This window comes from Mytilus californianus, unplaced genomic scaffold (genome assembly GCF_021869535.1).
Source record: "Mytilus californianus isolate M0D057914Y unplaced genomic scaffold, xbMytCali1.0.p SCAF_4, whole genome shotgun sequence".
Taxonomy (NCBI): Eukaryota; Metazoa; Mollusca; class Bivalvia; order Mytilida; family Mytilidae; genus Mytilus; species Mytilus californianus.
This window is the reverse complement of record NW_026262690.1, coordinates 53242096-53265048: the sequence shown is the minus strand read 5'-3', so window position 1 is coordinate 53265048 and position 22953 is coordinate 53242096. Positions and strand designations below refer to the sequence as shown.

The window sequence follows — 22953 nt, the reverse complement described above, 5'->3', positions numbered from 1 at the left end:
TTATTTAGATACTATAGTCTAAATATCTGCAGGTATTACTTAAACAATGGAAAAAGTGGTTTTTGTTGGGTCTCTATGAAGTCTAAAGGATAAATGTATTTCATATAATAGGAAAAAATCAAATCGGCGATACGTTGGGCAAAGTTGGTTATCATCGGAGTATCAGTACTTTACTTTATTTGTACCATGATAGATACTAATATACTCAAATGTATTGACAGAATATTTTCATGAACAAGGATTATATGGTAGTATAGTACAAAGAGTAGATAAATCATAACTGTCAACTGCCCTCAATTGAAAACCGGCTTAACCAAGTCTAATTTTTTAATACTTAATACCACATTAAACATGCATAAGCTTTGTAAAAAAGTCAACTTCCTCATTTTGGTTGCTTGTTCTGTTTGGGTTACTGTCTAAGAGACGTATATGCAAGGTCTATCCTCTTTTTACTCTTTAAATTCTTTTCAAAACCAGATCTATATTTTCATGAATTACATCACATTAAACTATGTTAAGATTTATCTTAAGTAAATGTAATAAAAGTATAAATATCACGAAGTAAACAATAAGGATATTTACTTTTAAATAGTGATTTGAGAATGTGGTCGTCATTTAACTATACTAAATATTTGTCTTAAATCTTATGGAGGACATTTCATGTCAAATTTATTCATATTAAAAGTTATAAAAAAAAATATTATTGAAATGGCGAATTGCAGATGTCAGGTCTCAACACACTGGATATTATATCAGGCGTTACCAGTCACTGTATTTATGTAGTAAAATAATTTCTAAAAATATACAAATTTTATTTGTTTCAAATGCATACATGTTCTAATATAAAGCATCACAAAATGTTGACCAGCAACAACAGTATGATACTGTATGTATTGTTCAATATTGCTGTAAATATTACCAAGGCACTTCGTCAACACCTTGGAGAGAATTGCAAAATATATTTTTTTTCAGGGTTGATACGATTTCCACATTCAAGTATGTAATCGTTGATTTCATTTATTTGTCATCATCTTGCAGAATTCTGAAAAAGACAACAAATATCATTAGAAAAATACATATGCATTGAATTAAAAATGTTGATGAAGTACATAAAAATATGCTCTTTAGTATTATTTAAAATAATCTTTTGACACAAATTTAAGAATCAAAACATATTGAAAAAGACTCAATTGTGCAATGCAGGGATTGCTTCGCTTTCTGGTGGACTTAAGGTCACCATCCGATTTAGTACAGTTTATATTAAATTTGATTATTCTGAAGTTCTCATGGATATTAACATCGATTGTTCTTGTTTTTCGGACATGTTAGCTCCACATTTTGCCTACAGAAAGTTTGGTTCTATAACACATGTACAGGACGTTTATCCATGCAACTATACAGATAATTGATTATTGTTTATACAGAATATATTTGCCACTAGACGTTAAGCAACCAACAATCAATCAATCTATACAGAATATAAGATATTGTCATTTGCAGTCTAAAATTTGTTCATTTTGTTGCATTTTGTTTTCAGTATTTGATGTTCTACATCGTTATCATTCACTAGGTTTGTCGTTGTACATTAGTTTTAGTATGGTTTTTAGTCATTTTCATTTAATGTATGAAATAGGGGTTTAAACATTTTTGCTGGTTTCTTGTCATGTTTTTCTTTCATTTTGCTTTTAAGTATTTTCTTAATATAAACTGAATTATATAAAGAAAGACTTACAGACAAACACCAATTCACTAAACATTACAGATTACTTAATATTGAGCAACATCATGATGATGCACTCCATTCAAAAAACGTTAAGAAAACTGATAAAATCAAAACTGCGCTTGCTAGCTTATCGAGTCGATCTAGAATATGTAGAAGCGACACACAAGAAAAAAAAGATGAACTCGTTTAGTAATATAGCTGATATTGATATTGCATTTAAAATATGATACTACTTACCATCATAATTCACTTGTCCATCACCGTCAATATCTGCTTCTCTGATCATCTCATCAACCTCTTCGTCTGTTAATTTTTCTCCCAGGTTTGTCATCACGTGTCTAAGTTCAGCTGCACTTATGAATCCATTACCGTCTTTATCAAAAACTTTGAACGCTTCTCGTAACTCATCCTCATTGTCACAATCCTTCATTTTCCTCGCCATCATTGTCAAGAATTCTGGGAAATCTATTGTTCCATTTCCTATTTTAAGATAATCAAAAAGATAATCAAAGTTACACACATAAGTTCATTTAAGATTTACAAGTACACTCAATGAATCCAGCAATGTATTTTTAGGAAAATAATATGTGAAAACTTTTTTCAAAAGAGGAAGATGGATCTTGTATGTCTCTAAACAGCAGTGATCGAAATCGGTTAGCAGGGCACAAAAAGTATACGTATTAACTGGGACTTTTGGGGCAAGAGACGATAGCAATAGAATCCTTGTTGTTTACCACAATAGATGATTGTTTATAGAGGTTTAAAACACCGAATGAAATCTAATGTAGATCTATTCTAAATTGACGGTCGTCATATATTTATGTCGATAATCGAAACAAAATTATCTGGTAAGATTAGTCATGGTAGTCATACACGTAAAAAGGGAAACAAGAATCCTACCAGAAACCACGGCTGATCTCAGGCGCTCAGGAAGGTAATCAGGTAACTGCATATTCAAACGTTCACAATATTTTAACAATGTGTAACACAAAACATGACATGGTTTTTGATTTAAAAGCGATTGATGCAAACAGTATTCATTCGAATATTAAACTAATTAAAAACCTTAAACAGTTCAAACACTAATTTTAAACAAATAAAGCAGTGGCATTATTTCTGGCTGATAAATAGCATGTAAAGAACGGTCAATTGGTTCTGAACGCAAGTAATTTATTTCAATTGTGTCACTGATTCAGGAGTAAGATCAAACAAGACTAGCAAAGAAAAATAAGTTCGAATTTGAAGACATATTTTCACATTATATATCTTGCGTATTCTTGTTTGCACTTTTATTACCCTTTCTTCGATTATGGGAACTAATTTTCTGATTTCTACCTGATATTGACACCTATTGGTGTGTTATCTCAAGGCAGAAAGGCAAAAAGATCCCTAATTGCAGATGGTCGTATTTAAGGCTGTTTCTCACGTACATTGATTGCAATTAAAAATATGAAAAAATTCTTTCGTTTATTAACGAAATTTTTATGTTATTTTGAACATATGGATATGAACCCTAAATATATTTTACTTTCACAGCAGTTTTATCATTGTATGATTATTTTTTGAGGAATTGCAACTTTCTGTAAACATGCGTGATCGACCTCTTCAGTTGAGTTTGATTAGAAATACTGTATTTCTTTCTATAAAGTTCATATGTTTTGGAAAAATTTTAGCATACAGAACCAGAAAAATACATTTTGCAAAATTTTATAGAAAAAAATTTCTTGATGTTTGACCTTGATTTGACTAAGAAGGTTATATAACCTCCTTGAATTAACGGAAATTGCATCTCTCTCACTCTTACCGTCAGCGTCTACTTCATTTATCATGTCCTGTAGTTCAGCCTCAGTAGGATTTTGTCCCAGAGATCTCATGACAGTTCCCAGTTCTTTTGTGGTAATGGTACCGTCACCATCTTTGTCAAACAGACTAAATGCTTCTTTGAATTCTGTTAAAAAAGGTATAACAATTTTATTTACAAATCACTGATCAGAGTTAATCAAGCGGTGAACAAGGTAACAATTCTTGTTTCGTGTCTTCTACGAAATTATCCATACAGTGTTTATTCGTAGAAATAAATTTCGATTCAAGTACTTTGGACTGATATCCATAATGATGTATATGCTAAGAAGCATTTTCTTAGCATAAAGTATAATACCCAAATGTTGTTATTTTATAATTCATAATACATTTATTTGACTTTTTACAAACTTTGCTGTTAACAAGCTTGGTCTTATACATCATTGTTTGTTGGTGTCATTAAAATATAATTGTTAAATATCTTAATCGAAGACTTGTTGATATTGGTATGCAAGTACACATCTTAGCTTAAACACGGGTTTTCTCCTAACAATATTGAACCTATAACCAACTGACCACAGAAAGGTCACGGCTTGGACAACTTATTAGTATGGTTCACTTATGTTATTGGGGTGCTGTCATATAAATGGGTTTTCTGCATTTCCTTAAATTTATATTACCCTTTCAGAGGCAGACATTTTCGACAAATTCAATAAATGATCACTAGGCTGAGATGAATATTCTTTCACCTACAGTGAAAATACACACTTATCTGAAAACTGAAGTGCACTTATCAACTGAAATCCTAAACTTATAAATTAAAATACAAACTATCAGAGCAAATTATTGTATGTTTCCGTTGATTTTTACGACTTACATAAACTACTTGGAAAGACGAAGACTTGAGTAGGTATTTATAAATCTTAGTAAGTGAAGAATCATAGAATACAATTATAACAAATTAAATTCGATTTCATAAGTCAAAGATGACCTTTCAGTGTGTTGTTCAGTGCTCAGCGCTACCTGTAATTTGCGGGGACTAAAGCCATTTTACTCAAAGTACCATTATTAAATAAAATAAACCAAATAATTGTTTACCGTGACTGTAAAAAATACTTATTATGAGAAAAAAACTGTAGGGCTGTTAGTGGGATCCTCATTAAATTTTAAGAAATAAGCTGCGTCATTGCAATAGCAAAATAAGGTAAAGGATATCATTATTTCATTAAACATCCAGCAGGGTAACATTTATCTGATAGAAGTAAAACATTTAATTATAGTTTACATTGTGGACTATGCGTACAAAATGCATAATGTGATATATATTTTCGATGTGAAGTATGCAAAATTTATAAATCGTCTATTGTTATTCTTTTACTCTTTTTCACTGTTCAGAACGAGCTACTTAACGTATTAGAGTACCCAAATTGCACCCATTTTGCATAAAAATCAATAGTTATCATACAGGTTTTCGTAGAGACTAAACAATTTTTTTTTTTTTTTTATTATTTATCATTATGCACATCTTTCAACACAGCTAAATATTCTTAAGGATACACAAAACGGTCACATTATATATCAACAGAGAAAGTCTCCAGTGAAGCAAAAAGTAAAATTTACGGAAAGCTGCATGCGACATCTACAAAAAGTCGACTTTTAAAAATGAGAAATTAATATATGTCACATCCATTTCATACAAAATGTGGAGAAATAAAGCAAAACATCTATCATTCGATTTTTAAGGAGGATAAGATAGGCATGGGCGCAATGAAGCATGACGTTGCAAAAACTGTCAAAATAGATGCAAATCGGATACCCTCACATTACATATGTAAGTATGCGTTAGGTTGATAGATTTTGACTGCTGCAAGAATGTACTCACAGCATGTGTATGTTATTTAATAATAGCAAATTTGAATTCCCACAAAATATTGTAGTTTCTGTTCCGAGTTTTATATTCATCGAAAACAAAAACAACAAACAGTTTTACCAGCCACCTGTTGACATGACTGCTCAAAGTCGGACTCGTCTATTATTGTCTCGGCCAGATTGTACCATATTTACGGAATTAAATTTTGTTGGCAGACTTTTGGTAAGTTCTGTTATTTTTATTCCAAACTTTTCTAGACATCGGGCGGAACGGTTCATTAAATAAGATTGACATATGGCATATAATATCATAGACAGATCGTATATGTTGACCTCAAGAAGTCATTTGCTTTTTGTTTTTTCGTTTTTTTTGGGTTTTTTTGTTATTTTTTTGTCAGGCACATTGACAAATACCCACACAATATTATTTCAAAACCGGTTTGGATTGTTAAAACTTATGTCAGAATGACAATCATGTTGAAATACATATTACAAAATCCAAAATCAAATAAGAAATAACCGAGAAAGCCTTAGGAAACCCGTATCTCCATATATAGTTTGTATCGGTACATAAACAATGTTTACATATGAAAATCCAGACAGTTTTCCTGTTATATATTCTGATACTTACCAGCAACTTGCTCTTCTGTCAGCTGATCAGCCTGTGAGAGAAAATAATATGTATGACATTGCAACCTAAGGAAAGAAATATAATTTTGTTTATTACATATTCTAGCTACTACAGTACTTCGCCTATCGAGATACTAGTATTTATCAAATGGAGATTTTTTTAATGTTCAGTTTTGGCTATCGAGAGTGGTCGGCCCTCGTAGCATCTCTTATAGATACATGAGACTTGGGAATCAATGGCAGCAGAACAATGTGCCTATGTGTTGGAAGTATATTTCGTTTATTTGCTATGGACTTATTTCGATGAATGTATTTACTGAGGAATTTAAACTATTATAGAACTTCGATCATTCCATATATATATACGGTTTAAACTTCTCGTATATGTCTCCCACAAATATTCCATACGTAGTCAATCGACTGATGATAAGCAGGTCTTCTACTTATTAAATGATGTTTAAAACTAGCCTTGGATCTGATATTTCGTTGAACATTTCTCAGCAAACTAAATATAACTTGTTAAAAACATGTCAATTTTTTTAATTTTGGCGTGTACATTTGGTGAGGAAATGAGATATAAACCGAACAATGTACATTTTAAAAAAGGATAAGGATAGTATTGTTTATTCCTACATTTGTATGTTTGTAACGTTGTTTGATTGTAACTTTGGGTATTTGTAACTTTGTTGTTAAGCCGTTGGATATTTGTAAACACTTCATATAAATATTATTACACTACAATTATTTTACATAGCCAAAATAGCAATATAAATCTCATTTACATTTCATTGTACACATTGTCGAGATTTAAAGCCCGCGAAACAACAATGTGATTTTACACACTGTCGATTATTTTACAGATGCAATTATAATGTGGTATATTAAAATCTTAATGCTTTTAAATTGTCAAGCTCTTTGTTGTTTGACAACCAAATATTTATATCATTTCATTTGAAATACATTTAAAGTCCATGTACAATAGAATTAACGAGTTTAAATGACTTACCATGTTGTAACGTTTTAAAATGTGGTGCGACAGTAAGAGGATGATCAGCTTGTATACTTTTCCGTCGGTTTATCTATTTCGACTATTTTACAAGAGGCGCCGAGAGGATAACAATGACAATATGCCCGGAAGCAGCTAATACAAAATTTACAATTGTTTTCCGTTTACACCTCGAGGTAAACATTATCTCTTAAACTAACCATAATTTGCGCTATTGTTCTTTACAATAAGACCCTTTTGCATAATTTCAACAAGCATTTTTACCTGTATTATATGGAAATATTTGTTTAATAGTGTGTAACTGTTCATTGACTGCGGGCCACCTACATGTGTCGAGTCAGTTTTACCTTTTGTAAACTTGTTTTTAAAAATATCATAGGATTGGATTTATGTCAAAGAGCAATAGTCATTTATTTAAAGAAAAATTAACAGTTTATTCACATTCAAATTTTAGGACGGGTGATTTAATTTTGCCGCAATGCGACAAACTATAATCCCACATATCCGCAATGCGACAAATCACTATGGTATAAATATATATTTGGAAGTTTTTACTTTCTGTTCAATCTACCGTGTTATTTTTATATCATTTGATTGACATATGTAAAAAAGGCACCTTAGGGACACCGCGGCGTGCTAAAAGAGATTTACATTTGAATTATGAATTAACCAGGATTATCGGTCACCTGTTAAGAACAGTGCTATAGTAGACTAGTTGAGCATGAAATAACCGAATTTGTATAATTTGACTATCTAATGTGTAAAGATAAGTAAATAAAGCCGGTTAAGAAACGAACAGAAAATGCAGAAATTGGGTACAAAATCCAAATGGGGAACTGTTCCTCACGAGATTCTATTTGAAAATGAAAAATAATTTTCCAGTGATAAAAATAAAAGAATTATTTATATAACATTGAAAATGGAAATGGGGAATATGTCAAAGAAATAACAACCCGACCAAAGAGCAGACAACAACCGATCGCGAGGGCCACCAATGGGTCTTCAACGCAGCGAGAAATTCCCGCACACGGGAAGTATGCATACTTTATTATCATGCTTGACCTTTTATAGCTTACTAATACAAAAAGCATACATGTAGATGGGTTTACATTCTGTATTCATTATTTTTTTTTACCAATTTTCAGTATTCGTTTTTTTTCCGCCCATTTTCACTCTATGCTTATATTTTATACACCCCATTCAGCATAAGTTGTAATTGGCTTTGAACTAGCTTTCAGTAACTGCATGTGAGTACTCTTATATCGGAGCCGTGTGTCTATTGTTTTTATGTTCGTTGATTGTATGCCTCGTACCGATCTTTTTAGTTAGGGAGAGGGTTTAGCGCTCACAACCATGTTTAACCCGCCACATTCTTTATGTGCCTGTCCCAAGTCAGGAGCCTGTAGTTCAGTGGTTGTCGTTGGTTCATGTCTGTTATGATATTTGTTTTTCGTAAATTGTTTTGGTATAAAAGAGGCCGTTAGTTTTCTCGTTTGATTTATTTCACATTTTTCATGTCGTTGCCTTTTATATCCGACTATACGGTATGGGTTTTTCTCATTGCTGAAGGCCGTATGGTTGCCTATAATTGCTTGCATCCACTTCATGTGAAATCTGCATGGATGATAGTTGTCGCATTGGCAATCATACCACATCTCTTTATTTTTATATACAACTATATTGTTGACTTCATTTGTTACTGTTTACGAACAAGTTCCGGATTGCAATGTTTTCTTAACACTAGTTGGTAAATCACTTTATTTGACTACGGACTTAAATCGTGACATGAATTTTAACTTATTAAAAATGAAAAAAAGTCATATCTAAAGTCAAATGCTAATGTATAAGTATATATCACGGATTTATCCTTTCTGTTCAAAATTGCCCTTCGAATTGACACACATTTAGCCGAGACTTAAAAAATCTTTAGTTCATACACGGTAACCTGCTTATTAAAAGTTGAAAAAAAACATGCATGGGCATTTTTCTTTCATTTTTTCGTGGATTTATGAAATGGATACCAAGAGTTACTTCCCGTTCACCACTGAATGTACCATTTCAGTGAAAAATATTCACTAAGAATAAAGTTGATTTTTTCCCTTTTATGATCTAATCAATTTATAAGTTATTTTTTCATTGAATAAGAGAAAAACTATGGAAAACTAAGCAACTTCAATTCCTTCCTTATTACTGACATTTCAAACTGGTCTTTCCATTATATTGACAGAAATGAAGAAAAGGTAATAAGGTTATACAAAATGCATCAAGGTGTAATTAAACGTTAGAAGGTTATGCTTGTAAGAGTAGATATGTTGATCTCTTGTCCTTAAGACTTGTGTTTCCTATAATCCGGCAAATTTCTTCACAATCATAGAATTTGTTTGGGTTCTGCTCAATTTTAAAGGTGGTACGGTGACCTATAGAAACAGTTTTCATCCTCGCCCTTCGGTCTCTAGTGGATGCTATGCCAAATCTCCTTCAAAGTATATTTTTTTCATGGTCATGAAATGCAGTAACTTTTTGCCAAAAGCGAGATCTGAAGGTATATCATAACTAATGTACAAACAAGCTACATTAGATATAACACCACGAAACTTAGTCGAGTAAATTGGAAAGGTTTTAAATCCTGGTAGCACTCAGATATATAAAAGTTGTATACATTTTTATACAGGAAGGTTTTTCATGTCCAAAAACATTAAATACGTTTCAATGTAATTTGTCTATGTTCTCCCATGCCTTAAAACTTTTCCAGGTGCACATGTTTGTCCGTACTCTAGAGTAAATTTTGTGGTGTGAACACGGCAGTATTTGTCGATTCCTTCTGATGAACCTTATCTGAAATACATAGAAGATACTGGACCATGGAAACTTCCAAAAAACCTCACTTGTTGGAAGATCACTATTTAACACCTCCCTCTGGAATTTGATGTCCGCTTTTGACTTCTTGTAATTGTATGTTATTTAAAGTCCCCTGTTGGAAAATGAAAATTCTTTCTCATCCTGCCATTAAGTTTTCGGATTCTTATTTGTATATTTATTTACACTTGCTAGTCTACAACAAGGAAATACATATGTGCATCGATAAACCTGAAAATTATGATATAAGATGAAAATGAATTAAACGAAAACAGGGAAAACGAACGAATGTTGGCTAATTTGGAGAAGTATGTGGAGGGTGGAAAAGGGAAAGAAGTTTGAGCCTTTGATAGTCTATTTCGAAATCTACAAGGAGTAACTATCGTGTGTGAAGCGTGGCATCCACCAGATACGTTCCGTATACAATATTTATGACATGTACAATAAATAAACCACGTTTTGATATTCCGTTCATGTTTTTTATTATTGAATTATCAGAGTTAAATTGTCCTTCTTACATCGATATTTCTTTGTGATAAACTGACCTACAGAAATAAGCACCAGAAGAGAGTGGATCAAGATGGGATATCCCTTCTTCTAAAAGATAAGGATGTTGAAAAATCTATAATTTACTCCCTTGTCTCCTCGGTACAAACTTTCAGGCTAATCGCCTATTTAAACTACGAACAACAATCAAGACATGATGCCATGGACACAGTTTTTGGTGGTAAGAAGTATTACTATACTAGTAGTATGTCACACTTTACATTCCCAATAAGCCTAACAGGTAAATTTTCTTTTAATAAAGACAGGTCAAGAGAACAACAGTTTAATATCACACTAAAAAAAGAAAACAAATATATTCAGAGGTTAAGATATGGCAGTTATTTTTAATTTGATAACAACATAAAAAAAACGTACAATAATCAGCTTAGAAAAGCAATAAAATTTATAACATCAATAGTACATACGACAAACAAAACAATGAAACGGAATCAAAGAACGATTTCATAGAAATTTCAATAAAGTACTCATCTGCTGATATAGAAATCATGCACTTTTGCATTATTAATGGGAGCTGTTCTTTTCAGCAATTTTCGTATAGAAACGTTATGAGCAGTAAAGTATAAGACACGTTGTTATGCTAAATGTTTAATATGAAAAACTGCAAGATTCATTTTGGTAGAAGTGATATCATCAACATTGTTTTTATTGAGAATATGGTGTGTGTATGTGTGTGCACAATGATCGATATAAAAGACTTGAAACATACATTTTAATACATTATTTATTACATGTAACAATAACATTCAACAGATAAAACAAAAAGTATTCCAAAATAATGAATATTCTTCAATCATTGTTTTTATAACAATGATATTGTGTAGTGATAATGTAGAAAAAGTCTCTAACGCATTATAGTTCTGGATAAACATATAACTTGAGCAATGATAGGTCACTTAGCTGACATCATGTGGACAAATTCTGAAAAAATATAATGTTCATACATGTACAAGTAAAAAAAATCATGACTTTGAAATGTATATACTAGTAATATTTTGCATATGAGATATGATTTTTATGTGTAATATATTCCACAGGTAACAAAAAGGTTAGCATTTGCCCCTTTTTCAGTCTTTTTTTGCTTTGATGTTTGCTTGCCACTTTTATGGATTTGGTAAAAAGGGGCAATATCTATATTCATAAAGGTCAAATTACTATTTGTTTTATGAAGTCCGTCTTTTCTTTTTTCTGTATATGAGGCTAATAATCAAATAACATTTTCCTATGAAATGTTAGGAACTGTGACATGTGATAAGTTAACGTGATTCTATAGAACTGATCATTCACCAAAGTGATACGTTTATCTAATTAACATATTACAACATACTGTTAATTTTATCAAACGTATTTTGATTTTCTATCGTGTCTATAAGCAGTTAAAAGAAAATAAGCTCTTTTTTTGCAATAGATATCGCAACGTATCGTGAAAAATAAATATGCATAATGTACATGTATAGTATAAGCTGGCAATTGAAACGTACCTTGATAATTAACTTGCCCATCCCCATCGACATCAGCCTCTCTGATCATTTCATCCACTTCTTCATCGGTAAGTTTTTCTCCAAGATTTGTCATCACGTGTCTTAGTTCAGCTGCACTTATAAAACCATTTCCATCTTTATCAAATACTCGAAATGCTTCTCGTAATTCTTCTTCGGAATCTGTGTCTTTCATCTTTTTCGCCATCATAGTAAGAAATTCCGGGAAATCTATTGTTCCATTCCCTGGAACGAACCAGATACATTATGTATATACTGTTTTTTTGTACTTTGGGAGAAATACAACCACAAATGTACTTCAAAAGATAGCCCTTTTTGTGCTTTACAAGTCCGAGTTATAAAAATCAAAAAACAGTTTCAGGTGTTCGATTATAACGCGTGCGTCTTGGTTCTGGATATCCATATCTCAGATGAAAGATCCATGACATGCGTTGTTACTTCAGATTAGGTCTGATTTTTTGTTTTTATTATAGAAAAGGGGTAAACTTAAAACAAAACCATGTAAAAATTTTAAAAAATTAAGGTACTTTATTTACGGTGGGACATAGGATTAAACTTTAGGCACACCAGTTGCAAAATCAAAAAAATGGTGGGGAGATTTTAACAATACTGTTTAAACTTTTAGATATAAAAAACAAACTTAATCCAAAAAAACACAACCAAAAAGGCCACGGTTAAGAATTGAGAATTGAGCATTTCCACACCTCCACATCAAAGGAACCGAATCTAAACATTTGACTTTACAACAGACGTTCTCTATCGGATAGCCCGTTGTTATACAGGGCTAACACCATATTTTATATATACTTCGTCTGAAATTTGGCCAACAATGTTAGATGCAAATTTTTTTGTTCTTCTCTCGATTGGATTTTCCCTAGTTTGTGATAACGTGGCAACAAATTTGGCGCCGTGTCATGCGCCCTAGACCACTCAACCAACTATGCTATATAAAATATAGCTTTCGTTAGCCGATTAATGCCTTTCCTCGTCGTCTTTATCTAGGGTTGTAACACAGTACATAATGTATAATTGCAAGACGATGGTATACCTTGCATATAACTGTATTTGTCTGTTGTAAAGGATGATAATTTTACTTACCAAACAGACCTATCAATATCAATTTTATTATATATGTCTACATATGTTACAACTCCTAAGTATTTTTTTGCTGTTGGAAAGTAATATAAGCCAACACAAACAGCTTAATCGTCTTTGTAGAAGTCAAAAAGCAAAACAATATTATTTTTTTCTAAGGAAAAGAACTCTTATTTGTTTAACAAAATCATAAATCAAATCATTTATGCAACATATACATGCACCTACTTTTGAGTTTTATATATAGCTGACTATATTTTACGGTCCTAAACAAGCTCGGTGAAGATTTTACGTTATCTAAAAGACACTTAAGGTTTGATGATGATAGTAGTGTAAAGGTACTCACAATTCATTTAGAGGTAAATATGTACCAACTGAGGTAGCAAATCAATTGCGATCATTTTGTTCATAGAAGGAGGTAGTGAGTTCGTTGTCGGGGCAAGACAAAATTATGTAACTACAAGTTGAAAAATCGTATTGTTCTTTTATTTTCCAAGCTTTCAAAACTTTTTGTTTCCTTTAGGCAATTGGTGATATTGGCAGATACATTCTCTGATAAACGTTCAATTAACTTTTCTAGATTAAGGATGATTTATATCTCAGTGACATTTATTTAGTATGTTGGAAGGGGGAGGGGGATTTGTGTATTGTTAAACACGTGTGTTGACTCTTAAACGTCCTATGGTTTTGTGGAGTTTGGTTGCTTTCTCATTTACGTGTACACTTATCCCTTTTCATCTTTGCTTTGCATGATTGGGTTATATTCTCTGTAAATATAGCATGTTGTACTTACCGGTATTTTTACTAACAAGCTTATATTTGATATAAACTTTATCATGTTCAAATTCTATGTATGTTTCATTTAAATTGTATTTTATTCTACGGTTATATCCATATCGCCTTGAAAAATCTATTGTGTAGTTTTGTTCATCATAATTCTTCATTAAGGGTCGAGTCTTATCATATTATCTACTTACCATCAGCGTCGACTTCATTAATCATGTCCTGCAGTTCAGCCTCGGTAGGATTTTGTCCCAGGGATCTCATCACAGTTCCAAGTTCTTTTGTGGTAATGGTTCCATCGCCATCCTTGTCAAATAAACTGAAGGCCTCTTTAAATTCTGAATTTTAAACAGAAATATATATTCTTATTATACTGCACTATCCCTCCCGATAATTTTTTCCCTTTTATTTTGCATGTCATTCATTCCAATATGAGGCAGTTGTTTCCTGTGATTGAAGACAAAGTATGTATCATTTCATTGACATTTACATTTTAGGCCGCAACCATTTGATTCTCTGGTGAAGGGCACGGATTTGTACCCCATGTATTTTTTTTTAAACCTAGAATGGAAAACATTCTTTTTCTTGAGTTGTATAGGTGCAAACATTTGTTTGTTTCATTTTTCAAAAGCAATCTTTAAAAAAATATCCCTTCTCCGCACCCAGAGAATTAAAGGATTACCCCCCTTAGACTGCTGCGCTGAACTGTTTCTGACGGTTGTTATCTACCCTTAAACTTTAGACTTGTTTGGATTTCTAACCATTGATACCCAGGGCTCGGGGAAAGGAGGGGAAATGTGGGGGCGTAAATGTCTATACATTACAATACAATATCTTTATTTCAATTCAGTCCTTCAAAAAGGGAAGAGGGGGGGGGGGGGGGGGGGAGGGGCAGTGTATGATATCGGTGAAATAAAAAAGAATATATAAGATAAGTTAAAATGGGTCTGCAGTAGGGTTATGTAAAAAATACGACCCCAAGGGAGGCACATATTTGGTTGGATTGATTGCTTAGCTGGAGGTGACACCAGATGAAGGTGCTAAAGATTCAAATAAATTTCCTTTTGTCTAAACAAGCCATAATGGCAATAACAATGCCGAGTGTAGCGAGCAGAATTTTATTTTGACCATTCACTCTTTGCTTTTTACAAAAAAATATGTTCTTTTTTTATTCTTTGTGTAAACATTTTTTTTTCATTTTTCAAAAGCAAATTGTTTATTAATCCCGGCCTGATTGCCTTTTTATCCATACTTGCATAAAGTCACTAATTACCGAATTTTATCGCCACCTTCAACATATAGTTGTTTTGATATCATCTATCAGTGTTTCTCAGATTTAGGGAAAAATTGTCTTTTTTTTAAAAGTCTTAATGGTATGAATTTCTTTTAAAACTAGTGTCGTTTTTACAGATTTATTAAGATCTGATCAAATATCTGACTCACATTATCTCTCTCAGAAGTATATACTAGACAACTTTTATACACTTATTCAACTAACCTGCAATTTGTTCCTCTGTGAGTTGATCTGCCTGAAAAGTAAAACATAATATATAATGTCGATATCTATCGGCTTGTATCGATACCTATATGGTATAAATATTAATCAAAGTATCAAATGATTTTTTCTTTGCAATAAAACAATGGGTAAATTGAAATTCCTACTTGGGACGTTTAAAGGGCTATTGGTACATAGTAATTTCTATCCTTGTTCTGGATATTGTCACCCTCGACTTATTTACCTGTTTTTTGTACAGATAATAAAGTAAGATAGAAATCATTTTGACCAAGGGACTATATACGCAAGTAAGAATCAATGAAACTACTTCACTTTTAACTCAGAAGAAAAATGTATAACAAAACAAACAAACTAACTGACAAATTCTATATCGCCAATTTAGGCACCATTTCATGTAGTGTTATACAGAGGCCGAAACATACGAATACACAATACAATATGAAGATAAAAAACCAACAAAACTTTGTGTTTACATTCAACAAAATATTATACAGTGATAAGTAAGTGATAAGTAAGGTCAAAATGCCCTGCATACTATTCAATACTGTCATATATTTGATAGGACTAATTTAAGTAAATAAGTATATAAATAAAAAGATGTGGTATGATTGCCAATGAGACCACTTTCTTCCAGAGACAGAATGACGTAGATGTTAACAAGTATAGGTCACCAATGCCGTACAATGCCTTCAACGATGAGCAAAATCCATACCGCATATCAAGCTATAAATCGACCAGACGCCCTTTATTTAAAACTGTCAACGGCATGATTTATGTACAAAACAATAAACGAAAACAAATATTATATACAGCAACAAACGACAATCTCTGAATATTCTTACAACATATCGAGTTAAGTAATATAATACACAATCTGTATGCCCTTTTATTGACAAGAAGACTGCATATAGATACATCTGTATAGGAAGATGTGGTATGAGTGCCAATGAGACAACTCTCCATCCAAGTAACAATTTATAAAAGTAAACCATTATAGGTCAAGGTACGGCCTTCAACACGGAGCATTGGCACACACCGAACAGCAAGCTATAAAGGGCCCCAAAAAATTATTAGTGTAAAACCGTTCAAACGGAAAAACCAACGGTCTAATATTCGTATAGTTTTCCGAAAGAACAATAACCCATTAGGAACAACGAAATACAGTTCAAAGACTCCTTCAATCAGACTATAGAGTCTATATTCACCCCCCCCCCCCTCCCGAAAAAGGAAGAAAAAAAGAAAAGTACATGTATTATTTTGCCAATAAGAATGTCTTGAGTGTTTAAATTATCTTAATGTTACAGTTAGTCTCAAATTTCTTTACTATAAATTGCAGATTTTTAAATAAAAGTAATACATTTCCAATGAACTTACCATGTTGTTTACTTCGATGTCTTTGATTCCGATAATTTGGAATGGTTTACGGCTTCCTTGTGCGAAAGTTGTGGCCTCACAGGGTATTTCAACAGAAGTAAGATAAATATTATCTTATATAATATAAATATGGCAAACGATAATATTGACATCTATTTGTCCAATAAACATTTTTACCCTTAGTTTAACTGTTGTTTTCTTTACTTTGTGATAATTGACCAATTATATTAATCGTTATAAAGATTTAAATGCATTCAAACATTTCATTCATGTAGTTATATTTGTCGAAACAAGGAACTGCTCCAACATGAAGACCTATACGTATATAGCTACATGTAGTTATCATTGAGACTCATAAGAAAAATTCTGTGTTGATTTGTATAAATAAAAAGAAAAAAAAAATTGATAAGAAAATATGTTTAGATTCCATGAGACATTTAGAAAGAAAAAAAAAACATGATATATCAGAACAACTTCTGAAATAGAATACTGAAACTTGAGTCTTTATGTTCCCCATTGGCCTCTTTTCTCTAAATATCACATACAATTCTTTTAAATGATGTCATCCCGCAATGCGACAAATCTCTATGGTGTTACGACGTTGTTTACTATGGACTAATATTCCTTTGTTGACTTATCAAGACATATATCATGTACAAACTGATTTCTTCGTATTTGTTTTTAAATATTAAATGCTTTTGATGGAAATTTAAATTATTTTTGCGCAAAATCGATAAATATTTAACAGATATAGAATTACATCCTTGATATCAAATTTTAATGGTCTTAAATCATAAAACAGCAATTTATTTATCTTGTATTGGCGTTATTTCTTGAACCCAGGACTTTTTGTCTATCATTTACTCATGCAGGACTTCCTTTTTGGTCTAAAAAGACACATTATATTAAGTGTTGAAAAGCATATCAATTTGAAACATAATCCGTTAAGCCAAACGTAGTCTTGGGCATGAATGTGTTATAGATGTTTTGAATAAATTAATTCTGTTATTCTTTCAGTTTATCTTTCTTTATTAAATGTGATATTTCTATTACCACAACGATTTTGCATATGGAGTAGTACTTTATATAGGGAAAACGGTAGTATTTTTACCTCCATAGGCGACGATACTAACATTTTTAAGCTACCACTTTTTATAATAAAACCTTGGACCCAATAGTTATGTGTGATATTAGGACTTTATTATTCTGTTTTTGAAATTGAAATCAAATGGTGGCAAAACCATCTTCGAACGGATCTTGTTTATAGCATCCATGACCACCGTAATTTTACATCAAATTTATGAAAATTTGGAAGCCTTTTTGAATAATTCTCAGAAAATATTTCCCGGTATTTCACAATTTTAGACACTGCAGTTATTCATAAATAAATTAGAAAAATAAAGTATACCTTTACATCCAATCACGCGCTTCAAAGTAGACTTCCTTCACCTGGTTACACAAAAGGCCAACCTAAAGTCGGGAAAATGCAATACTACTTTTTCCCTATACGTGCCGCACGTACAAAAATATGCATAAGCTGCCTATATGTGGGATTTGTGCCTATCAGTCCTATGCTTTAGATGTGAACAAAACTTCAAGTAGTCGACAGTACATTGTTACAATATAACGATTAATCATACCTATTTCAGTTTATATGAGGAAACATGTGCATCAAGTATGCTGCAGGTCTGAAAAAATTAAAATTTCAAATATGATTTATGCTTTATGATTTAAAAATTGGAGAAGATACCTACCAAGTGGACAATCAAAAACTATAAGTAGAATTGAAACAGACAACACCATGGCCTAAAGAAAAAATGCAGTAAAAACTAGAATTGCTATTGCAAGCAATAGCGGATGTCACCCACCCCCATTGACTCGGTTTTGGCAGCCATTTTGAAAATTCCAAAGTCGAATGCCAGATATATATGTGCAAATTAACATTTCTGCAAAGTTTCAGTAAGTTTGGAGCATTTTGAAATATTTCACATTTTTTCAGTTTCCATGGCAACGGTGGCCATTTTGGAAAATCCAAAGTCAAAAGTCTCATTTATACTTGCCAGTGAACATTTATATTAAGTTTCATTAAGTTTCGAGCATTTTGAACTTTTTGACATTTTTGCTGGTTTCCATGGTAACAAAGACCATTCTCAAAATTTTAATAACAGATGCCGCATTGGTACATGAGAGGGAACATACCATCAAAGTTTCAATAGATTTGACCTTCCATTTCAAGAGAGTAAATGCTACTTTAAAGGTTTTTAGAAAGGTTTTTAGAGCATTCTGACCTTTTCTGCATTGTTTCCATAGTAACGGCAGCCATTTTGGAAATTCCAAAGTCAAATGCCATATCTACACATGCTAGTCAACATTTCTGTAAAGTTTTATTAAGTTTGGAGCATTTTGAAATTTTAGAATTTTTTGCTGTTGTTTGCATGGCAACATATTAGTTCCGATGTACTACATTGTATTAAAATTTAATGATTTTAAGTTTAAGTATTCTCAAATAATTCACCAAACCCCAAAATTTTACTTTTTACATTTTTTTCAGTTTCCATGGTAACGGCAGCCATTTTTTGGTGCCAAAGTAGGATTGCAAATCTACATATGGTGATTACCATTATGCTTAAGTTTGATTAATATTGGTCCTTCAGTTTTGCAGCGAATGTACATATATGCTTGGCTATACATCTTTCTGTAAATTTTCAGAAAATTTTGAGTATTTTGAAATTTTACACATATTTGCTGTTTCCATGGCAACGGCAGCCATTTTGGAAATTCCAAAGTCAAAGTCTTATCTACACTTACTAGTCAACATACATAATAAGTTTCAGTAATTTTGGAGCATTTTGAAATTTTGGACACTTTTGCTGTTTCCATGGTAACGGTGACAAATTCCAAAATTGTAATGACTAGTACCCCATTGGTACATAAAAGGGAACATACCATTAAAGTTTCAATGGGTATGACTTACCATATTAAGAGAGGAAATGCTACTTTAAGATTTGAAGAAGGGTTTTTAGAGCAGTTTGACCTTTTTTGCATTGTTTCCTTGGTAACGGCAGCCATTTTGGAAATTCCAACGCCAAATGCCACATCAACAAATGCTGCTCATCATTACTGTGAAGTTTCATCAAGTTTGAAGCATTTTGAAATATTTGAAATTTTTGCTGCAGTTTCCATGGCAACATAGTAAATCCGATCATTGTCAAAATCATCCAAAACCCTGTATATAGTGGACAACTACATTGTATTAAAATTTGATGATTTTAAGTTTAAGCATACCTAAATAATTCACCAATCCCCAATATTTTATTTTTTCACCTTTTTTCGGTTTTCATGGTAACGGCAGCCATTTTTAAAGTTCCAAAGGTGGTTTGCAAAATTTCAGATGGTGGACCTCATTACGGTAACCATTCATTAGGATTGGTTCACTAAACTCCCAGGAATCCCTCGGACAGAAAGGTGGAAGAATAATAAAAACTAGATTTGTAATTTCGAGCAATAACGGATGACACCCTCGTCCCCCCATTGCCAGGGTAACGGCAGCCATTTTGAAAAATCCAAAGTCAAACAGCACATCTACACATGCCAATTAACATTGTTGTAAAGTTTGGAGCATTTTGAATATTTGACAGTTTTGCTGTTTCCATGGTAACGACGGCCATTTTTGAAATTCCAAAGTCAAATTGAAGATCTGCATATGCCGGTCAATATTTGAGTGAAGTTTCAATAACTTTGGGGCATATTAATTTTTTGGACATTTTTGCTGTTTCCATAGAAACGGTGGCCATCTTGGAAATGCCACACCCCGTTTGCAAATCTGCACATGCTGGTTAACATTATGGTATAGTTCCATTAAAATAGGTTCATACAATTTCAGGATATAAGCTGGACAAAAAAGTGGAAGAAAAATAATAAGACGAACTAGAATTACCATTGCGAGCAATAGCGGATGTCATCCTGGTCCGCCAATTGCCACTAAACGGCAGCCATTTTGAATTTTTTTAACATTGAATGCACATATATGCATCACAATACATCTTTCTACGGGTTTTTTTTATCAGAAAGTTTAAAGCATTTTGAAAATTTTCTCATTTGTACTGTTTCCATGGCAACGGCGGCCATTTTGAAATTCTAAAGATGGATAGCATATCCTTACATGCCAAGGAACATTTTCACAAAGTTTCCTTCAATTTGGAAAACTTTCCGATTTTCACATTCTTTCTGTTTCCATGGCAACGGCCAACCCCCGATTGCACATCTACACATGGGGGTTAACATTATGGTAAAGTTCCATTGGTCCATACAATTCCGAGAAATAGTCTGGACAAAAAGTGTGGAATAATAAAAATTGTAAATGAAAAAAAGAATGGAACAATAACAATATGTCACCCGACCTCCGTCAGGGTGACATAACTAGAATTGCCATTGCAAGCAATAGCGGATGTCACCCCAGTCCGCCCATTGCCACTAAGCGGCATCCATATTCAAAATCCCGTAGTCAAATAGTAACTGTACATATGGGAGTTAACATTTCTGTAAAGTTTCATTAAGTTTGGAGCATTTTGAAATTTTTGAACATTTTTGCTGTTTCCATGGTAACTGTAACCATTTCCAGAATTAAAAAGACAGATGCCACAATCTCATATGACGAGCAACATAGCATTTAAGTTTTATTTGGTTTTATCATCCATATTCAGTGAGAAAATGCTCCTTTAGATTTTTCCCCATAGAGTTCAATGGTAGACTTTTCCCCGGTTTCCATGACAATGGCGGCCATTGTGGAAATTCCAAAGATGGATAGCATGTCTACTGATGACAAGTAACATTTCCACAAAGTTTAATTAAATTTGGAACACTTTTTGATTTTTTCGCATTTTTGCTGTTTCCATGGCAACGGCAGCCATTTTTTAAATTCCAAAGTCAGGTGCACAACTACACATGGTGGTTAAAATTATGGTATAGTTCCATTAAAATTGGTCCATTCAATTTTGAGAACTAAGCTGGACAAAAAGTGTGGAAGAATAATAATAAAGAAAAAGAATTGTACAATAACAATATATCACCCCAACTCCGTTCTGGGTGACATAATAAAAACTAGAAATGCGACTGCAAGCAATAGTGGATGTTACCCTGGTTCGCCAATTGCCACTAAACGGCAGCCATTTCGGAATTTTCCATCAGTGAATGCTGATATATATATATGCATGACAACAGATTAATCTGTTAGTTTAAAAGCGTTAGGTGCATTTTTCAATTTTGAACAGTTGTACTGTTTCCATGACAACGGTAGCCATTTTGAATATTCCAAAGTCAAATTGGCATCCACACATATCAGGTGACATTTCTGTAAAGAATTTTGATTTTGTTTTGCAATGTTTCCATGGTAACGACGGCCATTTTGAAAATTCCAACGACAGATGCTACGTTGGCACATGACATGTTTCAATTTAAGTAAAGTTACACTAGGTTTGAATCAAGATTATTTGAGAAAATACTACTTTTATGTGTTTTTCCGTATGCATCAATGTTAAATTCTTCCTCTGTTTCCATGGCATTGGCTGTTATTTTGGAAATTCTACATACTATTTGCACATCTACACATTACAGACTATATTACCATACACTTTCAATAAGTTAGGTCTAAAATTGAAAGATACACAATGCCTCTTCTAATTTCGATTGTTTTTTTTACACTTTTGCAATTTCCATGGCAACCAAAGTCATCTTGAACATTCCAAAGTCAGGTGCACAACTTTACATGATGGGTCACATTATGACATAGTTCTATCATTATCAGTCCATCCATTTCAAATGGACAAATTACTGCTGAAAAAATTTCTAGAATGTTCCATTAAAATTTCGAGTTTCGGAGTTTCCATGGAAACGGTAGACATCTTGCACATTCCAAAGTCAGGTGCACAACTACATGTGGTGGTCTTCATTATGGTGAAGTTCAATGAACATAGGTCCATACAATTCCGAGAACTAGTCTGGACAAAATATTTCCCACCCCAAAATAATAATAAAGAAAATAATTACATTGGTTGCAATGAATTACATTGATTTCCCAGTGAAATAAAAACCGATAATTTCACATGTGAAATAAACGTGGTTATTTCACTCATCTGACGTCATACAACAATAGGCGTTGTCAAGACGTCGATAACGTCGGATCAAAACAAAATGTGAATGCGTAGAAAGAGATATAGTTCCTTACATTTTCTACTTTAAT

At 32.5% G+C, this 22953-nt stretch overlaps 1 protein-coding gene across 1 annotated transcript; it reads right to left on the bottom strand.

The window, feature by feature from the left end:
- Positions 1 to 791: 791 nt before the first annotated feature.
- On the bottom strand, positions 792 to 17038 carry LOC127738253 (calmodulin-alpha-like). Its single transcript, XM_052249437.1, has 8 exons — positions 16716 to 17038; positions 15324 to 15354; positions 14020 to 14163; positions 11930 to 12172; positions 11345 to 11369; positions 3528 to 3652; positions 1961 to 2203; positions 792 to 1042 (listed from the first exon to the last, which is right to left on the bottom strand). The coding sequence occupies exons 1-8, from the start codon at positions 16716 to 16718 to the stop codon at positions 1014 to 1016; spliced, it is 843 nt and encodes a 280-aa protein (XP_052105397.1). The 5' UTR covers positions 16719 to 17038; the 3' UTR covers positions 792 to 1013.
- Positions 17039 to 22953: the final 5915 nt, after the last annotated feature.